Here is a 25,988-nt window from a genome sequence, read left to right on the forward strand (position 1 = left end):
TTTCTACATCAAAAGTTAAAACATGATAATTTGAATCTTCCCCCAATTATAAATCTTCTTGTGAACCTCATTATCCAATCATACATTCATTCTCTATATTTTAATTTATTAAATTTATTTATAACTACTGTACTTTACCCAACAACAATAACAAAAACATTTTCATCAAATATTTGTGGGCCCATCATTCCACGTCATAAATTAAATATCTCACACTTCACAATCAAATATCCCACAAACCAAATATTTGTGGACCCCACAATCATTTTATTATTACCCATTTATTTTTCATTCACATAAAATAATTTACCAACTTTATTTTATAACCACTAATTCGTAAAGACGAATATAATTAATTTTTAAGTCTAAATTTATTTTTATAAAATATTTAAAATTAATTGATAGAACACACATACAGCAACACAAAGATTTTGAAAATTATATTTTAATCTTAAAACTTTATATGACAGCAATACGAATTGTATTAATATTTACAATTACACTAATTAACTATATTTGTTTTTAAAATTTATATATATTAAAAAAAATTAATTAAAAAAGAAAAGAAAAAAAAGTAAATGGGTGAAATGTCCGAATTTTTCTGTCTCTGAAGCCTTGTTCTCTTGTAGTGAATGTCAGTGATAGTTGGTTATTTGATTTTGGTTCAAAAAATAACCCAATATAAAGTACTAGCTAGAAAACAACATTCGTCCAAATGAATTACGAAACTAAATAAATCAAATGGAAACATAGCCGACTTTATGCCACAAACAAAACTATCCCACAGCACCATGCTTAGTAGGAATCCAACACATACAAGATCCTAGAACATAATTAAATAATAAAAATATACTAGGCAAGAGAGAATCAACAGTGGTAGAAAACCCTAAATCATTAAGCCAAGACTCGATAAAACGACAAACAAAATAGTGTGACTAAAATAAACGAAGGTGTGGCGGATATGGCGTGAGCACCGGATTTTCCAGGAGCGGGTGCCGGAGCTTTATGCTGAGCCTTGGGGGCTGCTGGTGGCTTAGCAGCATGATGAGGAGGTTTCGGAGATGATTTTGGTGGACTTGGTGATGGTTTAGCTGCAGCAAATTAAGTGAGTCACGTTAAAGCAAAAATGAAACGATATATAATTAAATAAACTCTCTAGCTATTTAATTTGTAAAGATTTATATGGCCACATAAAGAGGGAATACAATACTAAATAATAACATATGAATGATAAAAAAAAATTACACAAACAAAAACTCAAAATGCATACTAAAAACCATACAATATAATAATAAAATTCATCACACAACATATATGTAAGGAACAAAGACACACCTTTACATTTATCGACTGGATTCGGAGAAACATGGCAAAAGGAAGACAACTTCCGAGCCCTACTCACGTCAATATAAATGCCTAGGCTCTCACTACTGTTCAAGGCAACGCAAATGCATTCGGCATTACCCTTCACGACCGACTTAAAACCGGAGCAACACGAGTCATCCGGTTTGGTTTCGTTGCTACCCTTGGTTATATATGTAAGACAATCTATCATGTTGTAGACCAAAGTGCTGCAGTCTTCCGGTTCCGATTTTCCGGGGGGCTGAACCGGTGAGTGTGATGGGGAGGGGCTTGATGCCGGCGCTTGCGCCGCGGCAGCCGCGGCCCATAAGGCCAAAATGCAACACACGATGAAAAGCTTCATTTTTTTTTTTTGGGTTTTCTTATTCCTTGTTATTATTAAGGAACTTAAAGCAAAGAAAGGATCTGATATGATGATTGCTTGGGTGTTGGTGAAGATTATATATAAAAGATTGTGGATGAGATGTAGATTGATTTTATTTGAATTTAAATGTGATTAGATTTTGGGATTTGTTTATGAATTCAGCTAAAGAATCCTTTATGGATAGATGTGTACATGATCAGGTTACACTACGAGTTACAGATTTATGTTTTTGAATATTATTATATTATCGCTTTAAAGAGATAATAAGAAATTAAATACATTTGCCGAATTATTTGGCTAGTTATTCTAACTGCATTCCAGGACATTTACAATTTTATCGAAAAATTTGAATATAAACTAATTGAGATATAAATGTCATATAGACTGGTATATATATGTCATATGTGTTTTTGGATAATCATATATTTATGTAGTTACTATTTTAATGGTTTTTTATTTTTCAATTTAAGTTTGTTATGCGTATTTAAGGGGCTTTTTTTTTTGGCATTTTTTTAGGTGTAGTAAGTTTATTTGACATAAAGCAGGATATATGGCTTCATAATACATAACAAAGATGTTAGGCAGAAAGGGCCGTTTAGCATGTGGGCTCTAAATGGGCTTTAAATATATTTAAACTATCAAGCTCTTGGATTGAGTTTCGTATTGGGCTTAGCAGTTGGTATTCACATTTTAACTCGTTGTCTATTTTATGAATGAAAATCATTGTTACTGGGTTTATTCGTTGTTCTAAAAGGCGGCGAGGCGGTTGCTCACGGTCTTAATTTTTAAACCGTTAATGTTTCTGTGTCCTATTTCATTAATCGGCCACCTAAACTATCTAATTGTCGCTTAGGTGATTCAAAATCCGTTTAGATGGTCGTCTAGATTAATATATAATATATATTTTTCAATTTTAAACTTTTTTAAAAAAATTGATAGATTTTCCGATCAATTTGTATCAGATGAAAATGAAGAATATGCAATGAATTTTGAGTTTGAATTCGACAAAAGAAATTTTTGAAGAAATATTAAGATGAACCTAAAGGATTAAATATTAGGCTAAAAAAACCGTCTAGGAAGAATTAGATATTTACGCTAAAAACCATCTAGACAAATTATATATTTAAACTAAAAAAAAAAAAACCGCCTAAGTGTTTAGGCGTAGGTCATCCACCCACCGCTTTTTAGAAGGTTTAGTTGTATTTTTATTGTTGGGTTTAAATTTTTTTATTTCAACCCAAGTCTCAGTATTCTACTTTTGTAAAATATAAGTGATTAATATTTATTAGCATTGGTACTACATAAACGTCACGTTGAGAAATCACACAACTGAGTTAGACAAATTTAACATTTTCCGGTTTAAAATGAGTTTTTATTTTATTGAACTATATTTTGTTCATTAAAATAATAATAATATTATAGAAAATGAGTATTTTGAGGGGAAAAAATTTGGTATAACATAAAAGACGGAATATTATGTGTTAACTGTGAGAAAACTACAAGTCTATCACAATGATACATCTAATTGTGGAAATTTTTCAATATGAGTAAGGTCTTTTCAGTTGACTTCAATTGTATTGATGAATGTCTGCACTTAGAAGTATGTTGAGACACTACTCTTACAAATAAAATCTATCTCACCGATTAGAGACTAACTAATATATTCTTACTTTACATACGATATAGATATAAATACAAATGATATAAATATTAATGGAACAACAAAAGCAAGTTGGAGATGCGAGGGACAGGAAAAAAGAACCCTCTAAAATTGGAAAGGTCCCACGAATATTAGCAACATGAAGTGGACCATATCCAAACCACCTTATTAAATATATGAATGAATGCAGTAGCTCAATTTTAATTATTTTTTGTTTATTTCTGACATTGTAATATATGATCTGCTTCGTCGTTTTCAATTTAACACACTATTTATATATATATTCATACGCTCCAATAATTTGGAGTAAAAGGACAAGCGAGAAAATATCATTTATGCAGTAATTCATGTGGCATTTATTACTTGGTTTGCGTGCATCCAAAAATTTTGGACTTCCACATATTATTTTATTACTTCCTTCGTGAATTTATGGTTTGGAGACCAGCTTTAATTAGTGCTTTACTTTTCTATAATTTCTTATATAAAACATTTATATAAAATTATTTTTTAATAGAATGTTTTAAGAATTTGTTTATTGTTCGGACAATTATTTTGTAAAAATGTTTTTTTTAAGTTGAAAAAGGTGTTCTGATATATTAGGAAAAACAAATGATTTTATAGTTTAAAATAATTAAGAAATTTTTTTTAGAAAAATATCTTATAAAAATCTTTTAATTCTCATTTAATCACGTTTTTTATTCTAAAGTAATCAAAAAAACACATTTCAATGTTTTTTTAGAAATTATGTTACTTATCCAAAATGTAGCTCATTGATCGCTTATGGTTTTCCAAAAGAATATAATGATGCGCATTTAAATTTTTTCTCTAGTTCGACATCTTCCAATATGATTATTGTACTTCCAATTTATTTTTGTATAATTTTCCCGAATATAACCCATATTTTAGAGGCAAAAACAATGAATTTGTATAAGAGGATATAATTATAATTTTAAATAAAATTTCACCAAACCATTAAAAATTAGTTAATATAAGGATCCGTAACCACTCAGGGCAGATCACAATTGCTTTTTGGGAAGAAAATTACTAGACTTCAATCAGTATAGTCTTCGTGCGCAGAATTAGTTGCTATCGGAGAAGGCATTCGCGCACAAGCAAGGCCTGGAAATTCACGAGATCATGATCGATTTTTTATTGGTGGTGTAAGCAGTGATTCATCTTGATGAGGATCTCAGTTATATTGGAGGAATTAATTGCAACTGAAATCAAACAGTTGCTCGAGAAAAACCCTGTTATTAGATTATTTCATGTTCGACGCTTTAAGAATACGGTTGCACATTCTTTAGCTTATTTTGTTTTTTTCTTCTCTCCTTTTGTGTGGAAGCAAAGGAATTTTTCATCTTGATTGATAAATCTTATAATGAACGTTAATCTTCGATTTTAATAATATTGCAATTTTGTACCGTCAAAAAAATAGTATAACAATGCGTCTCAAAATACCGTTCCAAATTCAAGATCTCTGGCTTCAAGTCATCGCCAAATATTTTCTTCATTATATAATACCATGAAAAAGAATTAAAGTGGATATATGCAAGCTGCATGAGTAAATATTTAAACAAAACGCAAGGGCAATAGTGACGGACAAATAATTAACATCTTCAAGGTCAACCCTAGAATTAATGATAAAGCTATTACTATTTAATTAACACAAACTTCATTCTTTAACTTATAATATCAGAGGGATCTTGAAAATTTAGACTTAGGCTTCACTCTATTTATCATGAAATCGAAACTCTGAAATTTAATGGATCCTCGCAACTAACTAATATCAATATCAACGGGGTCAAAACAATTAACTCACTCGTTATATCTCTATCGCAGCAAAATAAGAGCTATAACCCCACTGCATCAAAGTCTTACATTTTAGATAGTTCCAAATATTTTCAACACTCCAAAAACCCACGCGTAACATGTCTTGTTGGTATCTACATATGCAAACTAGCTACTAAGGTTGTGTTTTGAACTGGTTTTATGAAGTACTTCTCACGTTTTTATTAACAAAATTTTATAATTATGTAAAAGATCAAAAGAAGACAAGTTATTTCAGAAATCTCTTTCAAATACTATCTAAACATGTTCTTTTTGGCGAGCTTATCGCGCGAGACTTGCTCGGTACTATGGTTTATCTGTTTAGTTTACAGGTTATTGTGTTAGTTCAAAAATCTACTCAATACATACAGAAAAATTACAACTACAGGTTCTCATTTGTTATTTTTTTTAAAAAAAAAATAAGTATTAATAATAACCAACACCGTACAAATAATAATTAAATCAAAAAATCATAATAGTTTATTGGACTAACTTGGAAAAGATTTTATAAATGGAAGTTGACGCATACCCACTTGTTGCGCAAGTGGGTCTCAGAATAATTGTTATCAAATTTATTTATTTATTTATTTTTCTTAAATTGTCATTATTTGAAAGATGGAATTGACAACAAATTAATAGAAAAATTAAGCAAATGGCGTGGAATGATGTAAGGTCAAGTCAGCACAGCTGTTTTAACCAACCCTACTGTTTCACTTGTTTCCTCATCCACAGCAAAAGTCCGGTGCAATTTGCAATTTGCGTCCCTCTTTGCTCCATATTTCCACTTTTGCCCCCCATCGTAATTACTGATTTACTTCCTACTTATCCGCGCCTCATAATTTTTTTAATTCTAATCGCCTCGTGATTTGGATTTAATGGTATAAATATTACAACTTGTTCGGCACAAATAATTATCATTGTAAACCAACTTAAAAGCCTTCATTATATTCTCTCTCGTTTACTCTCATTTCCCCCTGCCCGCTTTTTCCTCTCAATTATTATTAACTTTTTACGTAAATCATAGGATACATTTTAAATTGAAGTTTAGCTTAATAGTTTCTTATATTTAAAAAGAATAATAAATATCACTAGAATCTAATAAAATAAATTATAGAAATTATAGATTTTTTTTTGAATTAATACATTGATAAAATCAATAGATTTTTAAAAAGTTTGAGCTGAGCCAGATGATGAGTATGTTTCTTGTGAAAAGATTTCGCGGATCTTTGTCCATTAGACTAGTCAACTCTGCTTATATTTACAATAAAAAATAATTATTAATGCATAAAGTTATATTTTTTCATTAATTACTCAAATAGTAGATATGTCTCACAAAGTTGATCCGTTGAAAGTATTTTCAAAACCGGGTCAGTCGATTTCAGCGGGAAACGGTCACAGTCACATATCAGGATCCGAAATATCTCCAAAAACCATTTTAATGGTAATAATCGGTCAAGAACCGAAAAATCGGTTCAACTGGTTGAACTGAGTTTTTCTAATTGTTTTTTAATCCAATTTTGACGGTAGAGGACTACCCATTTTGAAAATTTAATTTTTTTATTATTAAAACCTTGAATTTAATATTTTATTATATATATACATGATTATTTAGAATTTGTACTTTGTTAAATATATTCTTTAGTAATACTATATATTTTAGAGCGTCTCACAAAAGTTCTGTCAAATGATCGATAGATTAATACATTATTATTTTAAAGAGTACATTTCGATCTAAATAATATATAGTATTATTTAATAATAAATATTTTTATATTATCCATATGAAATGGATGTTTTCGCAAGTGCGTAGCTTAGAAAAAATTGCAGCTAACGCAACTGAAAAAATCTCATTAATAATGAAGTTGAATATGCTATAGTTTATTTGAAACTAGTTAAGCGAAAAGAAAACATTCATTGAGGAAAAAAAAACTCTTCAAATTTTTTGTTTCAACTCAAGAAAGCAACGCCATAGTCTTTGGATGTAATGAGAAAAATTAGAAATGAGATTCAATCAGAATCATACCTCAATTAAATTTAAATTTAAATTTAAATAATAAAAACAAATAACAATATAATCACATTTTACTAGCTAATTTGTCCTAGTTATCTTTTGTGAGAATATTAATTTATGATAATGACGGGACCATATATATATATATTTATATAAGGGTCAAAAAAAAATTTATTATCTTATTAATTTAATGATTTAATAAACTTAGTCAGGAATAAAAAAAATATTATTTCAAAGAACTTATGATTAATGGAATATTAATTTTAAAAAAATTTACTGCAATTTGTATATTATCTATAGCTAGCTACTCAATAGAACGCAAACGGCATTTATGTAATAATTAAGAAATTATTAAATTTTATTTGTATTTTTAAAATGCATATATATATATATATATATATATATATATATATATATAATTTGATTCTCCTTTGCATACATAGTTAACTAACAGATTATATATATATATATATATAACCTGTTAGTTAACTATGTATGCAAAGGAGAATCAAATAAGGAATAAAGTAGAACATGTATATATACATAAATAAGTGGGAAGCATCCACAATTCACCTTAATTCCATCCCAACAAATCTGTTCTCCACAGTAGGCTAATCTGTGGACCAACGACAGTCAATATATCACTTCCATTCCAAGTGCTACTGCTACATACAAATATTTATATAACAAGCGGTGAAATTGATTCACATAGAATAATTTTAAAGATTTATATGCTAATTGGCTTAACTATCTATATATGATATAATTTTAACCTAGGAGAATAATTTCAAATAGAAAACAAACATTTAATTCTCCTGAATTATTTTTCAGGTTCAAATTTTTGTTAAATTATAATTTCAATTAATAAATATCGTTCGTAGAACTAGGTTAATCATGTAACTTGTTATATATATATAAACTTTGAATATAACTAGACATTATTTTAATTAGCAGTGAGATTTTGGAGAGAAAAATCTCATGATTTGGTACTGGTTAACTCTATATTTATTAACACAAAAAATTATATGAAATCGTCTCACGAGTCAATTTTGTAAAACATATGTCTTATTCGACTCAACTATTAAAAATCAATATTTTTTGTCAAAAGTAAAATTTTAACTCTGAATATGTATCAATTCGACCAGTCTCACATATGTAAATCCGTGTGACTATCTCACGGGAGACCTAGCTCTTTTCTTAACTAATTAGTTAGGTTTGTGTAAATGTTTCACCTCGTACGCTTGTTAGTTAAATTAGATTTAGATAAATCTCTAGTCTTCTGTGTTTGGTTGGGGTATTATTAATACCGACATAACTTATAACATATAATCTCGTGTTCTTAATTCTTGACATATTATTTATCCATATCTTAATTATTTATCTTACATCAATCAAATCATCGAATTCAAATTACTATATTACTCATTTAAAATAATATTATTTATATTTTATTTATTGTTAAAATGATAAAATGGTAATTTATTATTTTTATATATAATTTAATCAATCAAATCAAAAAAACCATAATCTATCAATCAAATCAAATATTATATTAACTATCATTTCTAATTTATTTTTTATTCAATTACATTACTTATCCATATATTATCAATCCTATCACCCGAACCAAACTGAGCCAAATATATATATATATATATATATATATATATATATAAACAATCTTAATAAAATAAAACGAAAGAATGAAAAAAAAGAGTTATTTGCACCAAACACCCCTGTGTAATATTGAAAATGTACATTTATCCCCTGTGAAATTTTAATTGGCATCTTCGACCCTAACCTTTTAAAAAATTAGCATACTCGCCCCTTCAGATGAATGATTGTTGCGCACGCGCCCCTCATGCGACTGGGAAAAGATTTTGATATTTTTTTTTTGCACCAAATATCCCTGTGAAATATTAAAAATGCATATTTGACCCCTGTAAATTTTTTTTTTAAAATCTATTCAACCCATAATACACAATTTTTATTAAAATCTAATTAAAAAATATTTAGCAAACACTTTTTGTTTTATTAATTTTATTTTTAATTTTTAATTTATTATGATTATATAATTATTTTCTAAAAAATATTATTATTTTATCTTGTTATCATTATTTTATTAAACTTTCTTCTTGTTTCCAACTTTTCCATTAAACATGCATTCATAAACAAATATTTAAATAATTTCAAGTACCAAAATATTGAAATAAACCGATAAGTTTAAACATATTGCTTTTTCGATTTAAAACCATATATTATTGAACCAAAATTTAAATTTTTTGAGAATATGCATTGCACAATTTGTAATAAATAATAAAAAAAAAATAACATGCTTATATAATTCTAAATCAAAAAATTAACGTTCATGAACCTATCATTTGGTTTAATATTTTGGTATTTTTATTTAAATCCTTATTTATGAAACATGTTTAATGGAAAAGTTGAAAACACGAAGTGATTTGATAAAATAATTATAACGAGATAAAGTAATAATTTTTTTAGAAATAAATTAATTATAAATTATAAATTTAAATTAAAAATTTAAATTAAATAAAATTAAAAATGTTTGAAAAATATTTTATAATTAGATCTTAATAAATATTGTGTATTATTTTTTTAATGCAAATTCTGCAATGCATTTTAAAAAATTTAGATTTTGGTTCAAAAATCTATAATCCTAAATTGAAAAGTAATATGCACGAAATTATCATTTTGATTTAATATTTTGGTACTTTTAGGTATTTAAATCTTTTTTATTAATGCATTTTTAATTAAAAAGTTGGAAACAAGAAGAAAGTTTAATAAAATAATGATAACAAGATAAAATAATAATATTTTTTAGAAAATAATTATATAATCATAATAAATTTAAATTTAAAAATAAAATTAATAAAACGAAAAGTGTTTGCTAAATATTTTATAATTAAATTTTAATAAAAATTGTGTATTATGGGTTGAATAGATTTAAAAATTATTTTTACAGGGGTCAAATATGCATTTTTAATATTTCACAGGGGTATTTGGTGCAAAAAAAATATCAAAATCTTTGCCCAGTCGCATGAGGGGTGCGTGCGCAATAATCACTCATCTGAAGGGGCGAGTGTGCTAATTTTTTAAAAGGTTAGAGTTGAAGATGCCTATTAAAATTTCACAGGAGAGAAGTGTGTATTTTTAATATTTCACAGAGGTGTCTGATGCAAATAACTCTAAAAAAAAAAGGATATAGATAGTGATCGAATGCCCTCCTCACGAAAAGGAAAAAAAATTATATGCGATGGTCCACAACAATGACCTTTTCCCCATACATATAACTCTCAAGTATGAGATCCCTCCAAAGTACATTTAAAATAAAATAAAAGGCTTGGAATATATTGACAAAAAAATATGTGGTGGTGCATAGGTGCACCCCCAAAAGTGATTATTGAAAATTTTTTAAATGGTCCCGACTAAAAAATATGATAAAATTAATTTTCGCGGGTCCCAAACTTCGCTCTCAAAGGCTTAAGTAGCCATCTTCCACATTGTGGTAATTTCATTTGAAGTAAAAACACATATTCTCCTCCCGATTAAAACATAATAATATTATGTTAAATCCGTCTTTGCGAGTTGGAAGTTTATGGTTAAAGTACTGTTAACGGTGTATTTGATACACGTGCAAAAAAACAAAAACAAAAACAAAAAAATTGTATGAAATTAATTAATTTTTCCATGAAAATAGATTAAGTATATGGATATATTATACATAATTAAATGCTTTTTTAGAGGAGTAAATAAATAAATATAAAGAATACTCACCAATTTTTCAAAATTTTCCTCAGGAGATTAATTAATTATCACGCAAGTACATTTAAAAAAATCATGAATGTGGACGCATGAATCAATATTTTTATCTATCGAAAATAACGACGTTTCGTATTTATTATACTTAATTGGAAACACTTTGAGACAAGGAAACTATATATTAAAAAATGGATATTTCCCTTGATTATTATTACTTCTTGTTCATACGAGTTCTAAGACATGAAAGAGTCAAAAGAACAGGAGATGAAATCAGCAATGGACCATCTATTTCGACTTTAAGGTAATTAATTAATACAAATCTTTATACGTGATTAATTAATGGTTTTATTGTTTGGTTTTGAAAACAATATTCATATTATGGGGTGTCGATCGCTAACTGGAAATTTTATTTTAGACCTAAAATAGCTCGATATACACAAAACAAAATCATACTCAAATACAAAAATATATAGATTGGGAAATACAACATCTACATAATTAATTAATAGTAATTAAGATAAATGCATGCGCTTCAGAAATATATATAATGGATCCGGGATTGGCTAGCTCGCTAGCTTGGTACAAGTACAAGATACAAGGAAAAATAGCCAAAATCATCGTACTTCGGGTTGTTTGATTCATTAATTAATCTGTTCTATTAATTTCATCATTTTCTCAAAAATATTATATTTTTTCTGGTGAAAAAATAATGAAGCGCAGCCCCACGTACGTACGTCCACTATAATTTATAAGCTAGGTGGGTACACACACATATATATGTTACTGTTGATATGTCATCACCGGAGATTCATGATGTCTACACGGCGGTGAGCCGCTCGCCTTTGGGCGGTGCTTGGGGTCCTCCGGCGGCGGCGGAGGCGGCGTTCCCTGCATCTTTTTGGGACGCCGTGGAACACTTGTCTATTCTTTCGTCTTGAATCATCTGCTGCTGTCTGCATTCAAGGCTGCAAAAAGCACTGTCGCCTCTGCCAAAACATGAACCGATCGATAACCAAATATTATTAAATTCTTTCCACCGAATCAACCAGATTTGTTTAAAAAACCTATACACACACACTCGCCTCATTTTTTTTCTTTACCATAAATATATATATATATATCATGAGAGTAAATAAATAAATATAGTATTAAGAATAAATATAGTAAAATATCTTTTCAAAATAAATCAAGAATATTTACGTAATTTCAAATGCAATATTTAACCGATCGTATAACCCTCCATGTAGTTATAGTATTACCCAAAATTAATTACCTATACATGTAGATATCATGGCCATGGACAAGACGGCGTTGGCAAAGAAAGCAGGCTCTCAAGAAAGGAGAAGTCTCCACAAAATCAGCAGAGTTACGGCGGTGCTGTCTGGGAGTTCCGGCGGGGGATCCGCCGCGATGAGGGTGATTATTGGGCGGCGGGACGACGGTGAGGTCCAGATTGAACTCCGTCATGCTGGCAGTTCTCTTTATGGGTGGTCGCCTCGCCCTCTTTCCCAACATATTTTCGAACTATTTAATCAAATTAGTAGAAATCGGGATTTGAGAAGAGAAGAGAAGAGAAGAGAAGAGGGGGAGTGAGGTGTGGTGAGATTGGGGAGAAGATAAAGGGGAGAGCCAGGAATGGAGGAGGGAATCTGGACCGTTGATTGAGTTTTGCTGACGAATCTTGAAAGGAGTTCTTGCATTATTGTTCCGGGGAGCCCATTTCACCACAATCCCTTTTAATTTATATATAATATAATCACTTGTCCAATTATATGTGCATTAATTAAAGTACGTGTTTTTTTTTTTTTTTTTTGTAAAATATATTATTTAAAACTACGTGCTATTGAAGTTTATATTTATGTGAATAATACAAATCATTTTATTATGATTTATCTTACGTCGTTCAGTTTACATATTCAGATGGCACCATTGCATTTGCTTCGTCGTGTGTATTATAATTATCGAAAATTGATTTAGTATTAACTAAAAACAAAAATATAGGGATCCATATTTTATCTGAAAAAGTAGAGTTATGTATTTAGAACATGTTGAGACAGCTGGTTATTATTATGAGGTACTTAATATTGTGGTCGGGCCAATCACCATCCTAGATGTTGGGAATCTTTTGCTGCTTAACTTTTTATTAGTTATGATTACGATGAAAATGGATCTCCTTAATTAAAAATTAAACGATAACGAGTTATAATATTTTTCTTGATATTCTATATATAATGGGAAGACCAACAATTAATTCTTGTGCAAAAGGGAAAGCTACGAATGTAGTTTTTTTGTTTTCTCGATGTCGGACTATTTTATTTGTGTATTGGGATCAATAATTGTTCGAGATTAATTAAATATTGATTTAGTAAAAATAATAATTTGATTTTATTTCAAATAATGTTTTTTTTATTATTTTTTTGTCGTAAGCAATGACATATAGAAAATGCGCGAGCTCTTAGCTAGGTCTCATCATCGAATGACGGGTTATTACATTAAATATTTGTGTTCTTTAATTACAATTTATATTGCAAAAGATACTCTTTATATTTTAAAATTGAGTTTATTGCTAATCAGTCATTTCCATGTAAAATTAATATCATTATTTTTTAAATTAATTTATAAACTTAATTCGCACAAAACGTCCACTGCGAGAGCAATAAATCTTGTGACATTAATTTTTTTTGCATTGCACAAATTTTTGTACAGAAGAAATAAAACACCAACAAAATGGTACCTACTATAATTAATGTCTTGTTGCCTAATAAACCCAAAAAAAAAATAAAAAGAAAGAGTGATCAATAAAAGAGAAATAAATAAATAAAGTATATGAGAAGCTTGGGTGTACGTGTGGATGAGTATATCTGCTCGGGCGACGGCTAGCTGCGGTGGTGGCCACAACAACGATTATTTTTAGGTTGCGCTTGTATTAAGTATTTCAAATCTATGGATTTTGATTATAATTTTAGTGTTAATAATGAAACATAGAGAAATCTCAAATTCATAACTTAATTATTTATACATTACTTAGGGAGTGTTTGCAATCACTAAAAAAAATTGATTGTTAGCTTTTTGCTTAAAAAAAATCATTTTTGTGTATTTCTTAAATCTAGATTATGTGTTAGCTTATGTTTAACTTAATTGAAATCCAAAAGCTATTCATGTGGTGATTATGATTCTACAAAAATGATTCTAGTAAGTCATTGTTAAAATCACTCTAATCACTTATTTATCAAACATTATACAACTTTGATTTTTAGATTTTCACATTTGTTTTCAAACACTATCAACTTTTGATTTTTCTTAACTTTTTTTATAATCTATAAATTAATCACTTCTACAAAAGCACAATATATTGCAAACACTCCCTTAGATGGATTAAAAATGATTCTAAATCACTATTTTATTAGATGAACTTAAAATCCATCATAACTACCATGAATTACCATATAAACATAAAAGAAGTCATGCATTGAATGTTTGTGGTGCTACTTCTCTAAAAAAATGCATTTGAAATCCATGTATTTGAAATACTTCTATCCAATCAAAACCTTAATTAATTTAAATTGCATTTGGATTCATACGATAAAATCGAAATCAACTGATTTCAAATATCTAGAATTGCTATACTGGATGAGTAATGTATTTTCAATAGTAATTGTAATGAATTTCAAATACATTTAACATACATATATCAAAAATGTGTTCATCAGATCGTTTCACAAAATCAAATTTATCGAGCCAAACACAACCTTGCTGAAATCCAATTATTGTCAAGGCCCTGAAAATGAATGCACCAGCTCACTGTCTGCCCACTTACTACGTACAATATAATCATGTATCGTTGTATAAATTAATTATGGGGCCAAGTAACAGCAATACTTTGTTTAGATTCTAACTATTTAGATCTTAGAATTATAGATATTTATGTCCTTGTATGTGCATTTAAGGCCCGTAACAAGCTAGGGTTACATATTATAGTTTTTTATTTGTACATTGGAACGCGAAAATTAATTTCGATTCATATTGTTCCAAATAATAAAAAGATGATTGGCTAATGGAGTGTTTGCGATAGGTTAATTAGGTTCTTTTAAAAAATAATGCTTCGCATAGAGTATTACATAAATAGTTGTACGTTTATGTTAATTAATTAATAAATTATCCCAAAACTTTTTAAAAATTGTTTATTTTTCAAATCACAATTGTTTGTCTTGCTAAAATTTATTTTAATGATTTTTTTGTTTACCAGATTCAAATTGAGTGTAAAAAATATTCTAATGAATTTTTTTTACAAGATTAAATTTGAGTGTCTTAATTATATGATAGAAAAGTTTCTTTTTCGAATAATATTTGTCCCTTAGTGATTGCATACAACGGTATATATTATTTAATTTTAATTAATTTGATTAGAAATATCGTGATCTCTTGGTTATCGCATATAACAATATATAGTATTTAAAAAATTCGAATCATATTGTTTTCAAATAGCTTAACCTGATTAGCCTAGTATAAAAAAAATGTTTGAGAGAAAAATATTAAACGTAACTAAAATCATACAGTTGTATCATGTATGCAATCACTAAGAGATCACAATATTTCTCATAAAATTTTGAAAAATTTAAATTTACTGTTTTCAAGTAAATCAACTTGATTGGCCTAGTAAGAAAAACAATTAGAGGAAAAAATATTAAACTAAAGTCATAAATATTTTTCAAAAAGTAAAAATTTCTATTATATAATTAAGGAACTCAAATCTTGTTAAACTAAACAATAAATCATAGAAAATATTTAATTAATTCATAAAAGTTTTTTTAGCTAGAAATAAACAATTGTAGTTTGAAAAGAAACACGTTTTAGAAAGTTTTGAAATAATTTCCTAATTTAACAATAATGTAATCTAGCTTCTATGTACACATATCATTATTTTTTTTAAAAAAAATGATTAAATTTATAGATTATGAAAACATGGGGAAAAAATATCCGAAATTAGCGGTGTTTGAAAATAAAAGTGAAAATCTAAAATTGTTAAGACATGGTGGTTTTAAATAAATGGTTATCTCATTTTCATACTAGCTTTTTAATAAAATAATCAAAACACTGAGATATCGTTTGACTCGTGGATGATATGATACGGGTTACATAATATATATTTATAAAGATGATAAACCAATACTTGTATAAGATAATAGTGTATGATACCTATCTTTTACAAAATTATTTGAGTCAAACATTGGATAAATCAAATATATTTATGAATTAAAGATTCATTGTTCGCGCCAAGCAATGGGTCGGGACTAAACCCGACCTGACGCGGCGGGTCTAGACCCGGATAAGCGGGTACACAAGTGGGCTCAGGGTGGGATTCAGGTTTGGCCAAACCCGACTCGGACTCGTCCCGCCAAAGTATATATATATAAATATAAATATAAAATATATATGTAATATTAATAATATATAATTATATTTTTATACTAAATAATTAATATTTTATCCATAATTTGAGTATATAATATTATTGGATTGAAATAAATTTATTTTATTATGATATGTTTGTATAAAAATGTATCATTATAATATATTTTTTTGTTAATAATTATTAATGAATTACAAGTTGATAAATTTTAACTTTTGAGAATATATATTTTTGTCTTAAATAGTATCAATATATATTTGAAATTAAATTTAATGACTTTTGTTTATTTTTAAACTTTTAAATTTTTTAATTTAAACTTATTTAATTTCTGGCGGGTCTAACGGACCTAACCCAGATTGGATCCACAGGGTTCGTGGGATGGGATAGGAGTTTAGCCAAACCCACCCCAAACCCGCTCCGTTGCTATCCCAGCTGGTTAACTGACATATCTCTTTTAACTTATTTGAATTAATGTAAAAAGTAATTTGGATTAAACAATAATATTGACAGTAAAAAAGATTAGAAGAATTTTTAAATTTATTATTAAAAAAACAATAATCGATTTTTTTATGAATATGACTATATTTGGAGATTTCAATTAAATTATGCAAAAACATAAATAATATCATAGGTTAAAAAACACCCTGCAAAAACATCAGCAATATCAGAGGTTAAAAAACGCCAAAACTGTTTTTTTTTTTAGTGTAAAGTGAATAAGAATTTTGTTTTTATTGATGATAACTCGTCTCCAAATAGACATAAGACCTCTATATCTTACGAAAAAGTATATTATTATTAAACAGAATACTTCTCTCAGTATCCCACCATCTTAATCTTTGGATGCTTGCTTTTTCCCCTCTTTTATATATATATATATATATTTTATTTATCATTAGGTCTATAAAAAGAGTTCAGTAACATTTCACCTCTAACACTCGTGGCTTTTCATGATTGAAATGTAAATTTCTTTTCCGTATCCTGATTCGTGCAAATTTACACGGTACTTACATAGAAAATGGAAATTGAAATAATATATTTTGACATCATATATATCGAGACACACACACACACTCACATATATATATATATATATATATATATATATATATATATATATAAATAAGTGGTTTTATCTCTCTCTTTTAATTAACAAAAAAATGTATTCAAAAAGTACACACCTTCACCATCAAATAAAATTAGAAACATCGTTCATTTTAAAAAGATTATAAATTAGAAAATAGAGACACAGAGAGAGAAGAGTGTGTGTTCAATTGGGATGATGAAAATGAAAATTTGATTCGTGTTGGTTGAGAATTATAACAAATAATCAACACCACCAAAAAGAAGAAGAACAATTATAATTATAACAAATAAGTAATAATTAATAACATATCAGGGAAATGGGAATATGATTATATGAATACAGATTACATAATACCCTTCTAAGAGTGGGCCACAAAATCCAAGAGATGCAGAAGCCCATAAACAAAGCCACTCTTTCAAAAAGCGGCCCAATAAATATCTTCACCGAGCACATGCATGGATCCAGTCTACTACCAAAGAATCATTTTTAAATCACGAAGTTTCTTTATTTTATTTTCAAAACCACCTTCAATTCAAACATATACGGAAAACAAAAACCAAACAAATGTTTGAAATGGAGAATGCCAGATTACAAATTCACAATTAAACGAAATTATTCCTATGAACCATAATTTTGAAGGGGGAAAAAATTGAAGTGGTTGTGAACCCAACGTTGTGCATATATAAAGTGCTGGGATTCAAATCTGACTCCAACTACATGTTTTTATTATTGAGAGGCGTGGTAGTTGGAACATGGAGTCCAAGGGGCAAATCAAATCAAATCTCCCAAATCAAATCAACAGCATAAATACAACATGTGTTTGGTGTCTTGTTACCAATAATTCACGAACCTACTGATTTCTCATTCATGAAATCTCACTTTTCATTTTCATAATTTTAGGGTCAAATGAAATGAATACAAATGATTGAATTTCGGAGCAAAATTTGAAGCAACAATGTAACAAAATGAAGTCAGAAAATGGGAAGAATTGGTCAGTTTAGGCGATTTAATATTATATATTTTCTGTCATTATGGCATGACATGTAAATGTTACACTTGTGTGAAATTCACATAATAATATTCTATATATTTCAGAAAAATAATTTTCAAATTTTTTTTAAAAAAATTGGGAATTGAGGAAAGGCTACCTACCCCTGGTGAAGCCAAAACAAGAACGCAATAAAAAAACAAGAAAGAGGCAGAGCCGCCAAGCTTTGCCCCGACTGTTTGCGACGCCAAATCGCCAACTTTCTCTTTGAAATATCCCTTTCTCATGCTATTTTTTTCTCCTAACCACCACCCAACTCGATCCCGTCAAGAAATATACAACTACCCAATTCGCATCTCAATTTCCATCGATTTATCAGTCAATCTCTTTCGGCTCCAAACAATTCTTGAATGAAACCATGCGATGCATTCATTAATGTGCTGATGCTATTAAGCTAATGCCAAGACCATCTTTTTCTCCGTCCAAATTCCTCGGAATAAGCTCTGCCTCGGTTTCGTCGCAACCATTTTGAGATTCTTCGTTTCATTTTGCCATAACATTTGCATATATAGCTGTAAGATCTGTCTCTCTTTATTTCTCTGTAATACTATCCGCATTGCTACGTACGTTTCTTGACTTCCTTTTTTTGGCACCCTGTTTTTTTTTTTTTCTGGGTATTTTTTAGTGCAAGTTGCATTTTTTTTTCCTTCGATTTTTATTTTCTGGGTTGTTCTTTCTTTTTTTGCTTTTTACTTAATTCGCGTCCCGTTAATTTTGTAGATTTGTATCTCATCCTCTTTAATGAAACATTATTTATGGGGATTTAGATTTGGGCATGCTAATCTGTTGAAAGATGTTTCTTTATTTGTTGGAATATAATATCTCCCGATTATGTGGTTTTGTTGATTTGTTCGGATCGATTGCTTTTAAGTTAAGCAGTTGGCATTGGTCAGGAAAAATATTAATAGCTTTGCAACTCTTCTTGGAAGAGAATGAAATGAGTTCTTCTCTGGTTCTCCACTGAAGATGCATTTATGTGAATAGGCAGTGTAATTAGTGAGATTAATGAATTGTTTATGTTTAGACCTTATCATTGGACCTGGACCTATGTTGATATATTTGCTCCTTTTAACAAAACCTATGCAATGTGCCAGGACAGATTTTTGAGTGGTTTACTTGATCATTAGCTGAAAAGAATGAAACTTTCTGTCAATACAAATAGTCATGCTGAAAGTTATTTGATTACCTTGGTTCAGATTTAGAATGGCCACAACATCATTTCACCAAGCAGTAGGGACTATTCCATCTTGTGGTAACTTCAACAATTCTTTCGGCAATCAAGAGAATGGAAATGTTTCTTTGAAGTTGATCTCGAAAGGTTCCCGGCTAGATGTTGCTATGCTGAGAACACAAACTTTTCGCTCTAAAAAGCAAAGTTTTTGTGTGATACAAGCCTCGGGCTCTCAGGCTACAGTGTTTAACCCCATTTTATCGCCATCAAACGGCACGTCAAGTGACTCCAAAAAGAAATCAAGTAATGTGAAACTCACGAAATATAAAATAGCAAGCAATACTTGAGTGATTTTCTTCAATATAATCTTAAAGGGTGTAAATTTCAATTATGTTCCCAGACGAAGCTGCATTGATCCTGATTCGGCATGGAGAGTCTATGTGGAATGAAAAGAATCTATTCACTGGTTGTGTTGATGTGCCACTAACCAAGAAAGGTGTGGACGAGGCTATTGAAGCTGGTAAAAGAATCAGCAATATACCAGTCGACATGATCTACACTTCTTCTCTCATTCGAGCGCAGATGACTGCCATGCTTGCCATGACTGAACACAGACGTAAGAAGGTAAAATTGTCAAATTTTTGCCAAGGTTGACGCTTTAAAGCTCTTTTTTTTACCCCCTGATGGGTCTAACTAATTTGAATCTGCATTGCTATTGATTACCTTCTTAAACTTTGAAAAGAAAAAAGATAGCCATTCAGATGTCTTTGTCTTGACTGTTATTCGTGTTCAACTACTGAGGAAATGTTTGCTTTTCCAATACCTTGAATTTTCAAAATGCATTAATCTTCTTATAGGTTCCAATTATTTTGCACGATGAGAATGAGCAAGCTAGAGCTTGGAGTCAAATTTTTAGTGAAGATACAAAAAAGCAGTGTATTCCAGTTGTAACGGCTTGGCAACTAAATGAAAGAATGTATGTGTTTGGACTTTGGCAACATGCAATGTTAGAAATATTTCATTTGCCCCTTTTTTCTCTCTGTTTGTAACCTTGGTGCTTGATCTATACAGGTACGGAGAATTACAGGGTCTCAATAAGCAGGAAACAGCAGATAGATATGGAAAAGAGCAAGTTCATGTGTGGAGACGTAGCTATGATGTGCCTCCTCCTAATGGTGAGAGTTTGGAAATGTGTGCTGAGAGAGCTGTTGCCTACTTTAGAGAGAATGTAAGATCGATATAATCTTGTCTCACATATTTTACTTTACGCTGATTCATGGATATACCATAATGAATATCTCGTCAAACAGATTGAACCACAGCTTCTTTCCGGGAAAAATGTCATGATTGCCGCGCATGGGAATTCACTTAGATCTATCATTATGTATCTAGACAAACTGACTTCTCAAGAGGTACAATTTTTCAACTGAGTTGAGCTTGACCGTCACATTTCATTTGTGTATGATTATAATTGAAAAGACCACCTCTTTCTCTTTGTCAGGTTATTAGCTTGGAACTATCAACTGGAATACCGATGCTTTACATCTTCAAAGAGGGGAGATTTATTCGTCGGGGTAGTCCAGTGGCACCAACTGAAGCAAGTGTTTATGCTTACACTAAGGTATGTCTTTTTCGGTAAAAAGAAGAAAAACTTTTCATTCTTGAATCTTAATGTTGTAGAATATCTGCCATCAATGCATATAAAAGATGTGTATATGACTGGAATTCTTGTCTGGGAATTCTAATTTTTCTATGTTAATTTGGAACACACAGAATTTTTTGATCTAAAAACTAATTCTGAGATGCAATAAATGAAACGCCCTAGAACTACTAAATGCGGAAAAACTTTTTTTTTTTTTTTATACTATACTATATACATATACGCCCATACATATATGTATAAACTTTAAAAATAATATTACAAATAATAACTCGCTTAATAAAATAATAAACATTTATTTGATAAAATCTTGAGTCATGCAATAGATAAAATAATGTCTATAATAAAAATTTATAACTTATGTCTACTAAAATAATGAAAAATCAATAAGTAATCATAACCACTGAAAACATAAAAATATCCTGAATATATAACTCATGCATAAATAAAAATCCTAGCGAGACGGTCACGGGGCCACTGCCATGCTCGCTCATACGTCCTCGCCACCGGTAGGAGCTACATCATACTCACCTGCACCATATAAGCGTAGTGAGCCTAGGGGCTCAACATGTCTAATCCTTTATATCAAGGTTAAAATAATGCATCACGTAGATACTAATACATATACATGTACATGACCATGCATGAAAACATTTTTCATAACATAAATGCTGAATCATAAATCATAAACATAACATAACTTTCTTCATCATACATAACATAATTGAGCATGTCATAAACATAAAAACTGTGTATGGTCATATCCATGAATGTGACTAATAACTGTGCCGACTGATCAGTCTAAAGAACCATCGTACGTGGCGGTGGATAAATCCACCTCTATGCTGGTAGTAAACTACCTCTGTGCCAGTGGTAAAACCCACTTCTATGCCGGTAGTAGAACTACCTCTGTGTCAGTGGTAGAACCCACTTCTATGCTGTCACATCACTTCAATTTCCATAAAAATATTTTTTATGCTCAATTCTTAATCATAAACACATCATAAAATATTTCATGTATGCATGCACTTAAAATATGTCCGTAATATATATTTAATTAATTTTAATAATAAATATACTTTTACTTAAAATAGACTTCATGCATAAAAATAATTAAATATATATTCCGGACTTAGTTTATTTTCATGGGTTGGTCCAGACTGCTGGTCTCTCTACTAAACCCCTTAACTGACTTAAAGCCTGTTAACTAACTTAAAGCTCATAATTAAATAACTAATTTTAAAAATTATAATTTTTACTAAAATAAAATACTTAAATGTTATTGGGCTTAAATAAAAATATTTAGGCCCAATAACTAATTTAATTCATAAAAATTCCTAGACTGACCCAATAAAATCACTGACTAGCCCAAAAATTCCGATGGGCCCACGGGCCCATAAAATTATTGGGTTAACTTAAAAATAATTTAAAAAGCCCAAATAAAATTATTTGGAAGCCCAAATAATTTTATTTCTAATTAAATGGCCCAAAAATCCAATTAAACCATTAAACATTTTAAAATTAAAATACTCGAGCCCGGCCCACCTAGCCCGGACCCGGACCTACCTGACCCGACCCTAGACCCTACTGACCCGACCCGGAACCACCCAGAACCCACCTACCCGATCCCCTCTCCTCTCCTTTCCCATGCTGCGCGTGCAGTTCGGGCAGCAGCCTTTCAGGGGCTGCTGCCGCCTCGGTCCGGCCACTACTGGCCGGACCGCCGCCGGCAGGACCTTCCCAGGGTCCTGCCGGTTCGAACCCAACAGGTGCTCGGCTGGTTCATGCCCTAGCATGACCAGCCGAGCCCCTCTTCCCCATAACCCTAAACTGTGCGCCACTAGCCACTCCAGCTAGCCCAGCTTCATTTCTGCCCCTTCTTGGTTCGAACCACTTAGCCTACCAGACCCTAGAGACCCTCACACAAGCCCCTACACGCCTGACCACCGGCTGGACCCTCCCATGGCAAGAAAAACGTGAGACAATGACATACAACATGGAAACGTGAGGTTGCTCTTCATAAAAAAAACATCCAACAATCTCTTATGAAATCACAAAGATCAGTGCAAAACGTATGAATCTGACAGAAAAAAAGTGTACATAGCTTATATGGTGTTGAAAGGAAGTATTAAACATGCCTTGATAATTATTTGACAACGAACGATGCGTTTACGGGACTCCGGGACGACGAACGGACCAAAAATCTTCAAAGGTGGAGCTTGGTTGGATCGGCTATGGAGTTTTCTGTCAAGGAAGACGATGGAGGCGTGAAGGAGGGTGGAAGAAGAGTTATCGGCTCAATCATATAGTGGTAGGGTAGGTTTAGGTTTTAAATAAATTAAATAGAATTAAAAAGGAATATTAATTAATATAATATAGTTAGGTAGATAATATGGCATAAAATATAAATTTTTAAACTAATAAAATTAATAATAAATCTGATATTAAACCAAAATCCCGAAATAATAACTTTGGGAATTTTTAAATATTAATAAAAGTCAATAAAATGACTTATTTTTGCTAAAAATAAACCCTTAAATAAATATATAATTAAATACTAAAATTTTCTTGACAAAATACCTTAAAATATTATTTTAAGGCTCGTAAAACTCATAAAATATTTTTGGCTAAATATTTTGGTATCTCGTCCGTCCACGGTCCCGTCTACGCGATCAAAACCAATTAATTTCCATAAATCACAAAAATCACTAATTTTGGGTTAAATGCTAAAATAACTTAAATCATGCATATAAATCACATAATAACACATAAATTCAATTAACCCTTATTTTAAAATTAATTTACCCTAATTATGCATGCGAATTTACGTATTAAAATTTCCGGGTGTTACAATAAATATGTTTGTCCTGTAAAATCACAACTCTCTGATTTCATGAATCTCGTGCAAATCAAGCAAGTAGCAACGTCTAGATGAATAGCTATGCATCTGATACTCTCCTGTTACAAATCTCAAATGGAGTCCACAAAGATCTCATCTCCATTGTAGTGATAAGTTTGGAGTTCAAATCTACATCACTCCCGAATAATCTAAAATCATGCATAGTAGCCTCTTCGAGTCGTCTCGCGATCATTCGTTTCATTGGATTGAGAAGCTTTTTGATTCTTCTTGTCTTTGGATTGACAGGGTTTGGCCCAATACAGGGAAAAGTTGGATGAGATGCTTCAGTCCCAATCATAAATGTAAAAACAGATATATATTCTTCATATTCGTAGCTTGTATTTTTGTGTCCTTTGGTTAGAGCTTGTACCTGTGTCTGCAACAGGTTGTGTTTGTTTTGTACTCTGTCAAGGACTGGACTGGACTGGACTCCTCGTATAATAATATCCTATCCTATCGTATGTGTGTAAGATCTTTAATTACAGTCTTTAATAGAAACTTTCTTGGGTCAAATTCTAATAATAATAATATTATTATTATGAGTCTTATAGAAATATTTCAATTTGTGTATATTCTCGACATGACTCAAGAGTCCAGAATCATCACATTGGGCCTGGTTTAAAGTGATCCAATTAGAAAGCCCAATTTCAGATTATTTTACGATCAAAATCAAATTTTGGGTAAATTTTGTGCTACTAGTCAGGGACCAGTGGTCCATCTAAAATTTTGTTTCTCAAACATTCAAATCCGATTACGCCCTCTCGTTATAAAATCCCAAGTCCACGTCTACTTGCAAATTGCAATGCACGAATTTATAAATATATTCAATAATCAATACTATATGTTTACAATTTTATTGATGAAATTTTTTTATCCTAAAATAATCTTTATTTTAAATATTTCAATTCTATCGTTTTAAAGTTTTAGATCAGAAAAATTATTAATTCACAACTAATAAAAACAATTATCGTGTTTAAATAATTATTTCAATCATGAAGAGGCATTAGTTATCTATTACATATAGTAATCATATAAGACTTTAAAAAAAACTATAGTGATTGTAATTAAAAACATAATAGATTTATTGTAAGATGGTCTCACGGATATTTTTTTCGTGATATGGGTTATTTTGCCTCATATCTACGATATCGAAAGATAATACATTTGACATGAAAAAAATACTTTTTCATAATCATGTCGAATAAGAGCTTCTTCTCACAAAATTAACCCGTGATATGAGTTTTTGTGTTAAAAATATATAATGATTGTAACACGAACAAATTGGCCTTCTAATATGTATGTATACGCGCTGCTGCAACTCATAAAGAATGCATATTTAACTATCAAAGTGAAAGTAGTGATCCAACCATAAAACTTAATTATTGTGGTGAAAGCCAAAATAAATAAATATAAAAAATAAAAATAAAAATCTATCATATATCCAATATGAATGGTCGGCACGCAACGACATGTGAATTGTGATGAAGTATTAATATTGCATTCAGGATGGACAAGTGTTTATTAATTTCTTGTAACACACATATTCATTCAATCTCTACTTTCACCCAACCTATAAACTGAAATATTACCACGTCCTAATTAAGCTTCTTGTTTTGCTGATTCTGTGCGCTAGCTAGTACAAGAATTAGATGGTAAAAATAATATGTATGATGTAATTTCGATATTCGATATAATTTATATTAAAAAAA

General features: G+C 30.0%; 3 protein-coding genes and 1 long non-coding RNA gene across 5 annotated transcripts; 1 reads left to right on the plus strand and 3 right to left on the minus strand.

Moving 5' to 3' along the window:
* Window positions 1-894: 894 nt before the first annotated feature.
* On the minus strand, window positions 895-1,705 carry LOC140878309 (non-specific lipid transfer protein GPI-anchored 29-like). The gene is made up of 2 exons (XM_073281910.1): window positions 1,336-1,705; window positions 895-1,091 (listed from the first exon to the last, which is right to left on the minus strand). The coding sequence occupies exons 1-2, from the start codon at window positions 1,703-1,705 to the stop codon at window positions 895-897; spliced, it is 567 nt and encodes a 188-aa protein (XP_073138011.1).
* Window positions 1,706-11,457: 9,752 nt separating this feature from the next.
* LOC140884153 (FCS-Like Zinc finger 5-like) lies at window positions 11,458-12,687 on the minus strand. Its single transcript, XM_073290822.1, has 2 exons — window positions 12,281-12,687; window positions 11,458-11,993 (listed from the first exon to the last, which is right to left on the minus strand). The coding sequence occupies exons 1-2, from the start codon at window positions 12,520-12,522 to the stop codon at window positions 11,825-11,827; spliced, it is 411 nt and encodes a 136-aa protein (XP_073146923.1). The 5' UTR covers window positions 12,523-12,687; the 3' UTR covers window positions 11,458-11,824.
* Window positions 12,688-18,687: 6,000 nt separating this feature from the next.
* Window positions 18,688-24,806, plus strand: LOC140881530 (2,3-bisphosphoglycerate-dependent phosphoglycerate mutase 1-like). 2 transcript variants are annotated; one of them, XM_073286914.1, is made up of 9 exons: window positions 18,688-19,063; window positions 19,746-20,023; window positions 20,121-20,344; window positions 20,578-20,696; window positions 20,792-20,948; window positions 21,031-21,132; window positions 21,222-21,341; window positions 24,526-24,581; window positions 24,665-24,798. In XM_073286914.1, the coding sequence occupies exons 2-8, from the start codon at window positions 19,753-19,755 to the stop codon at window positions 24,577-24,579; spliced, it is 1,047 nt and encodes a 348-aa protein (XP_073143015.1). In that variant the 5' UTR covers window positions 18,688-19,063; window positions 19,746-19,752; the 3' UTR covers window positions 24,580-24,581; window positions 24,665-24,798. The 2 variants fall into 2 exon arrangements, with proteins under 2 accessions (XP_073143015.1, XP_073143014.1); XM_073286913.1 differs by having other exon boundaries at window positions 24,526-24,806.
* Window positions 21,661-24,518, minus strand: LOC140881531 (uncharacterized). Its single transcript, XR_012150000.1, has 2 exons — window positions 23,519-24,518; window positions 21,661-21,911 (listed from the first exon to the last, which is right to left on the minus strand). It is a non-coding gene; the product is annotated as an uncharacterized lncRNA (long non-coding RNA).
* Window positions 24,807-25,988: the final 1,182 nt, after the last annotated feature.

This window comes from Henckelia pumila, chromosome 2 (assembly GCF_033568475.1).
Source record: "Henckelia pumila isolate YLH828 chromosome 2, ASM3356847v2, whole genome shotgun sequence".
Taxonomy (NCBI): domain Eukaryota; kingdom Viridiplantae; phylum Streptophyta; class Magnoliopsida; order Lamiales; family Gesneriaceae; genus Henckelia; species Henckelia pumila.

Coding starts and splice junctions, on each gene's coding strand:
- LOC140878309 (XM_073281910.1), bottom strand. CDS start 1,705: ATGAAGCTTTTCATCGTGTGTTGCATTTTGGCCTTATGGGCCGCGGCT. Junction 1,092..1,335: donor TCCAGTCGATAAATGTAAAG/GTGTGTCTTTGT, acceptor AATTTGCTGCAG/CTAAACCATCACCAAGTCCA.
- LOC140881530 (XM_073286913.1), top strand. CDS start 19,753: ATGGCCACAACATCATTTCACCAAGCAGTAGGGACTATTCCATCTTGT. Junction 20,024..20,120: donor TGACTCCAAAAAGAAATCAA/GTAATGTGAAAC, acceptor TTATGTTCCCAG/ACGAAGCTGCATTGATCCTG. Junction 20,345..20,577: donor CTGAACACAGACGTAAGAAG/GTAAAATTGTCA, acceptor ATCTTCTTATAG/GTTCCAATTATTTTGCACGA.
- LOC140884153 (XM_073290822.1), bottom strand. CDS start 12,522: ATGTTGGGAAAGAGGGCGAGGCGACCACCCATAAAGAGAACTGCCAGC. Junction 11,994..12,280: donor CATGATATCTACATGTATAG/GTAATTAATTTT, acceptor ATGTTTTGGCAG/AGGCGACAGTGCTTTTTGCA.